Source organism: Anopheles stephensi, chromosome 2, assembly GCF_013141755.1.
Source record: "Anopheles stephensi strain Indian chromosome 2, UCI_ANSTEP_V1.0, whole genome shotgun sequence".
In the NCBI taxonomy this organism is placed as follows: domain Eukaryota; kingdom Metazoa; phylum Arthropoda; class Insecta; order Diptera; family Culicidae; genus Anopheles; species Anopheles stephensi.
In genome coordinates, this window is record NC_050202.1 from 32,908,254 (window position 1) to 32,913,565 (window position 5,312).

The 5,312-nt window shown below is 44.8% G+C and overlaps 1 protein-coding gene across 1 annotated transcript; it reads right to left on the minus strand.

The window, feature by feature from the left end:
• Window positions 1–1,647: 1,647 nt before the first annotated feature.
• Window positions 1,648–3,149, minus strand: LOC118507404 (SET and MYND domain-containing protein 4-like). Its single transcript, XM_036045862.1, has 2 exons — window positions 1,828–3,149; window positions 1,648–1,759 (listed from the first exon to the last, which is right to left on the minus strand). The coding sequence occupies exons 1-2, from the start codon at window positions 3,147–3,149 to the stop codon at window positions 1,648–1,650; spliced, it is 1,434 nt and encodes a 477-aa protein (XP_035901755.1).
• Window positions 3,150–5,312: the final 2,163 nt, after the last annotated feature.

Genomic DNA, 5,312 nt, shown 5'->3' on the forward strand with positions numbered 1-5,312 from the left:
CTAGAACATAGTCCTATGTCGTGCTCCGATTCGCATTCGGTGTAACACACCCTTGGCAGTTCACTGAAAACGCGTGGTTTTACGAACCTAAGCAAAGGTGACGGCTAGAAATGTGTAGGCCATAAGGAGCTTTCAAAATTGGAGAACTTTACAGCCATTAAGCACGGAAATGTCCCCTCCCCCCCCCCCCCCCCCCCCCCATCATAAGACCCCACAATATTTCATGGCTGTGGCTTAACTAATCCGCACAAGAATGTGATGATTGTTCATACCAAGACTAATCGTGCGAAGTGGTAATGCATCTAATGCCCTTCTCGCCTCACATGCATTCTTGCGAAATCCGCGCAAATCTACTATTGTTCATCGGTCCTTGAACTGAAATTCTTGAAGTCCACGGACATTTCAATCTCAGCTTGAACGAAGTGCGGTCCATCGAGGTCAATTTTAATGTCCCTTATGGAAATTAACCCCACCTTCATGGTCCCCAACAAAACATCCGTGATAAGACGAGACTCCCGACAGTCGGCATCTTCTCAACTCCCGATCCAGCCACCCATTTACACGGAACGAACGTGGAAACGGAGAAAGACGCAAGAGTCGTAAAAGTGAGCCGATCGATGGATCTCCAGCGTTGGGCTTGTAGTTCAGGCGTTGTAAATCATAACGTCTGCTGCAGGGATGTTTGAGCTGTGGTGACGCTATCGTCTGTTGATACTAATTTGTCGATGCTCGATGCTCTAATTTTTTGTTTATAATTTTTGTAAGTAAAATCTCTCTTTTTCTAAGCTGAAAAATATGTGTATAAGTAACAGTCGCATAAGTAGTTTTAATAGTAGCCTAATAAGCTTAATAAGATTGGATTCCTACGTCAAGCAGCCTAGACCGGACAACTGATGCATTTAAACAATATTTACTTTAATTGTTTAATTTTTCAGACCTAGACAGATTTAAAAGCGATGGAGACTTCGATAGGTTTTGGAGCTAAGGCATGTAATAGCTTAGATATTAATTAAGTTGATCTAACTTGAGTTTAGTCTTGTCGTGTATGCTTTTTATTTACTTATTTGGTTACAATACGCATAATTTACCAGACAGCTTTGTTTTCACAGATATTCCACACTGAAGACCACGTCTTTCATCACTTTCACAGCCAGCCAGCATCATAGAGAAAGATCACAAATGGATTGTATGTTTAGAGGCAATGAGGCTTGAGAGCCGTGTCTTTCTCATAATCTGGCCATTAGCTTGAAGCTCCTTCAATTCGAAATGCATGATGTGTGTGCCTCATTGATTGAATTACTAAAACACAGTATCTGTCTTACATTGTATGCAAATCAGACGATTTGTGTGAATCACAGGATACGTAAATGATAATGGAAAGGATACGGATCATTGATAAGGATGATGGGTCAGAGGTGACCTCTACAAAGGCTTGAAATGTTCGATGTAACTTGAAATTATTCTTCTTATAATTGGAACTAATTATCAATAAACACCCTGTAAGAGGCATGCCAATAAGTCACTGTTAGAGACTTATCTCTCCCTCCGGTTAACCCGGCTGTTAACATCCTTCGCGAGGATGAGTTTCCGGAAAACCTTTGAAATAATTCCCTGTTTTCCGAAATAGATGATAGGTAATCGAACACTTTACAATCTTTCCGGAACTTCCGTGAGTGTTGATGGTTGATCGAGTATACGTTTCGTTGTACACTTCTCGCAGTAGCATTCAAAGGCATATCTGGTATCCGTGGGATCGATACTGTGGAGAAGATCGATAGACGTATAACAGTACCTCCCCGCATGAGCAAGATTCTCGTCACAACTTACCGATAGTTGATGTGCATCTGTGTGCCTCTTGGAATGTAACGATTAGCCACAAACATAATTGCACCGTCAGGTGACAGCGAATAATCCACGTTCGCGTCGCACGAATGGCTAAACATGCTGCCCGTCGTAACCAGAACTAACGCGTATGGCACCGAACTCGAGCTGTACTCGTCCTTCGATGGTTCGTCCACGGAGCAATGCAGGACCAGAGCGTTTGAACGGAGGATGTGCAAATGGCGCACAGTCAATTCGGCTAGCAATTCCACAAAGCTGGTCGGAAGTCCATGTTCACGCACGAGCATCCTAGCCAGCGAGACTGCTCTCAGTCCATCGGAGGTCAGTGTTTTTCTGGACAAATGCTTCCGGTTGGTAGCAAGTCTGTAAATCTTCCGATAATCTGGCTTCGGACTAGGCGTGCTGTACTCATTTGCCCTGATGTCTTCCGATAGTGTTCGAATGTACGCATCGAGTGCATCCGACGTACCGAGGAACATTTTATAAACACGGATTGTAAGACGCAGGGCGAGAAACTGGATGGGCGTACACTGGGCAAGAAGGATCGGCATAATGGCACACTCCATCGAATGGTATTCTTCGTAGGCACGGTTACGGCAGGTATCTGAACAAAACTGCGCCAGCGAGCAGTATTGACACGGTATGAGAACGAGCGGTGCGTAGATCAGGCAATGGTGACATCGCAGCCAAAAGTTATGTACGAGCAAACTCACAAACGGTACTTCGCTTAGAACCGTGTTTCCGCTGCCGAAAGTCTGTCGACCAACTAGATGACGTCCATAGTTAACTGAATCTTTGCAATCCACTTCACTTAAACAGTTCTCGAACGTGCGGCCATTATGCGGGGTCGGATCAATCGATCCATTTCTTCGAACACGCGCTCTGTAGTACATGGCCTGTATGGAGTCGTCGGATGTGAAATGAGTTGTGCTGACCTCCTCTGCATGAGAAATGTTGTACAAGCAATAGAAATCTTCCTCGCGGGCGTATGCGATGCGAGCTCGCTTCAGGTATGCCTCCGTGAGTTGCTTAGAGCCGGGTGTGCTGTAGGCGATCATGATGTTCAACTGCTTAAGTTGATACATTTGCAGATTGGGGGTGTTTAAACATTGCGACGAATAGAGAGTATTCAACAATTCGTAGAGCCACAGCGCATGGTAGTTATCCTTCACGTTGCTCCAAAACGTGACGATTGGCGCATACGAGTGGTTCAATCTCATATTCTGCTCGATAATGAACGCCACCAGCTTTTTACCGTTCCGGCAACTTCTCGATGCTACTATCTCGGGTGGGCCTTCGACTTCCATTTCGACTGAGACACACTCAAACGGCAGCACTTTGACGAACCACTTTCCCGTCGATGAATCACAAATGCACTAATGATCGCGTAAAATGCACAAATGATCACGAAACGGATGGATTTCAAACACGACACCAAACAACACTAGTGCAGCGCTAGAAAGTTGAAGACTGAATAGTGCGCCTGACGCGGATTGCATTCTTCGTGCGCTACTCGATACTTGCGAACGTCGCGATCGGCGAGAGAGTGAGAACTATAATCGACGAGAGTGCAATTGTTTTAAGAAGGCGAAACCAACATTCCATTCAGCAAAAGTGCAACATGCATGTTGCGTGAGCTTTGCAGTCCAAGAAGCGGAGACGATCCGTCGCAAGCCGATTTGAAGCAACGATCGTTCGTGTTACGCCGTTCTCTGAGTGACGTTACTTCTAGTAGCTCTCATATTGCTACACACAACGCTCTGGATCTCATCAGAAAATGCATCACTCGTCAGCTCTAACCTGTAGTCTCGCATGTCGAAGAACAACTGAATGTTGATGTTCCTCTTGATTCGATCAGTTTTTTAAGAGGGCAGCTACCATTTCTTTTGACGGATAATATACGCAACTCACTTCACCATATATGATCTGATCTTTCGTAAAGTGTAGTATCTTGTGCAAATGTGCTCAATCTTTTTCGGGCTAACAATTTGAGACTACGCTGATTATCTTCATACATTAACACTTCCTGTTCGTCGTTTTAGCTCCTTAACAAGTAATCTCAGCCAAATCACCTCCTGAATTGCTTCTGATAAAGCTCTAAGTTTTGCTTCTGTGATTGATGGGGCACACAGTTCTACATTTTACTCACTGTGCCACGAGTCACCTTGCGAACGTAACATTGCTTGTTTTTCCGCCCAATCAGCGTCGCAATTTCTGATCATTCCGTCGCGTGTCGCTATCTTACTTAGTCGCAAACGAAACTCAATTGTTCCATTTAGGTATAGACCAACCCTCTTCACCTCGTTGCAATCTCTCTGTGTGGGCCAAATCCTTTTCCGGCTTTAGATCGAAATGGCTGCTGCTATTTCTTGTCTCGTATTAATCACTGTCTATAATAGTTTACCTATCATCTTCTGGCAGTCGTAATTGCTCGGGAGCACCTCTGCTTCACGTTTCACTTATCCGGGATCAAGAGGAATGAGGAACAGCTTCACATCGACCAAACCAGTAGTCTTGATCACATCGCTTATGTATTTCTTCTGGCTCAGGGTAAAATGTCCACGTTTGTCCTCTTCCATTCCAATTCCTAAAAGGAAACAAAAGTCCTCGACATAATTTACCTCAACAAAGCACGGTAGTCCAGCGAATAAAGATTGTTTATTGTTTATTTTCATTATAATTCAACGGGCCACGCAGGGCCCCCTTGAAGCCTAATTGCTAAGACACTTAACAGTTATAAGAATGGACGGTTCGAATACAATTTAAAAGCGCAGCGCGTGATATGTCCGGTTGGTGACGATTACTGATGCAATTATATTCACGGCACATACGGAGAAAGGGACCAAAGGTACCAAAACGGGTACCTATTCGGCTAATTCAGTCGCTGGTTCAGCGACTCGATACCCAAAAGCGCATAGCGAGCGTCGTAGTCCACTTGGACCCTCCAGAAGCACAATGCGAACCGGGTGAATTTGCGCTGGACGGATTCCAAACGGGCTAGGGGCCGAGCAGCAGATGACCACCATACAATGGAGGCATACTCCAACACCGATCGAACCAATGAGCAGTAGAGCGTCTTGATGGAGACCGGGTCCGTGAAGTCACGAGTAAGTTGCTCAAGCAAGCCTATCAGCTAGTTGCCCTTGGTGACGACGTGTTCGAGCTGTTTGTGGAAGCTCAGCTTCTCATCGAGGAGTACTCCTAAATCCCGAACACAGCTTTTGCAGACAATAGCAGAACAGTGTAATGTAAAATTGTATTTTTATTAAGAGCAAAAATTGTGCGACTTGTCGCTACAAAGAAAACGTAAAAAAGAGAAAGGATACAAGATAATACCAGGCACGATTGCCAACAGAGAAAAACGTAATGTGACATGTGACGTAATACAAACTGTCAAAGTGACAGTGGCAATAGAAGAGGTTGCGCACTCTAACATAATGTGTAGTCGTACACCAGAGGACAGCGCTTTC

What these genes read in the sequence shown, in the direction of transcription:
- LOC118507404 (XM_036045862.1), bottom strand. Translation starts at nt 3,149, where the DNA reads ATGGAAGTCGAAGGCCCACCCGAGATAGTAGCATCGAGAAGTTGCCGG. An exon ending in CAGATGCACATCAACTATCG is followed by an intron (nt 1,760 to 1,827) that starts GTAAGTTGTGAC and finishes TCTTCTCCACAG; the next exon opens with TATCGATCCCACGGATACCA.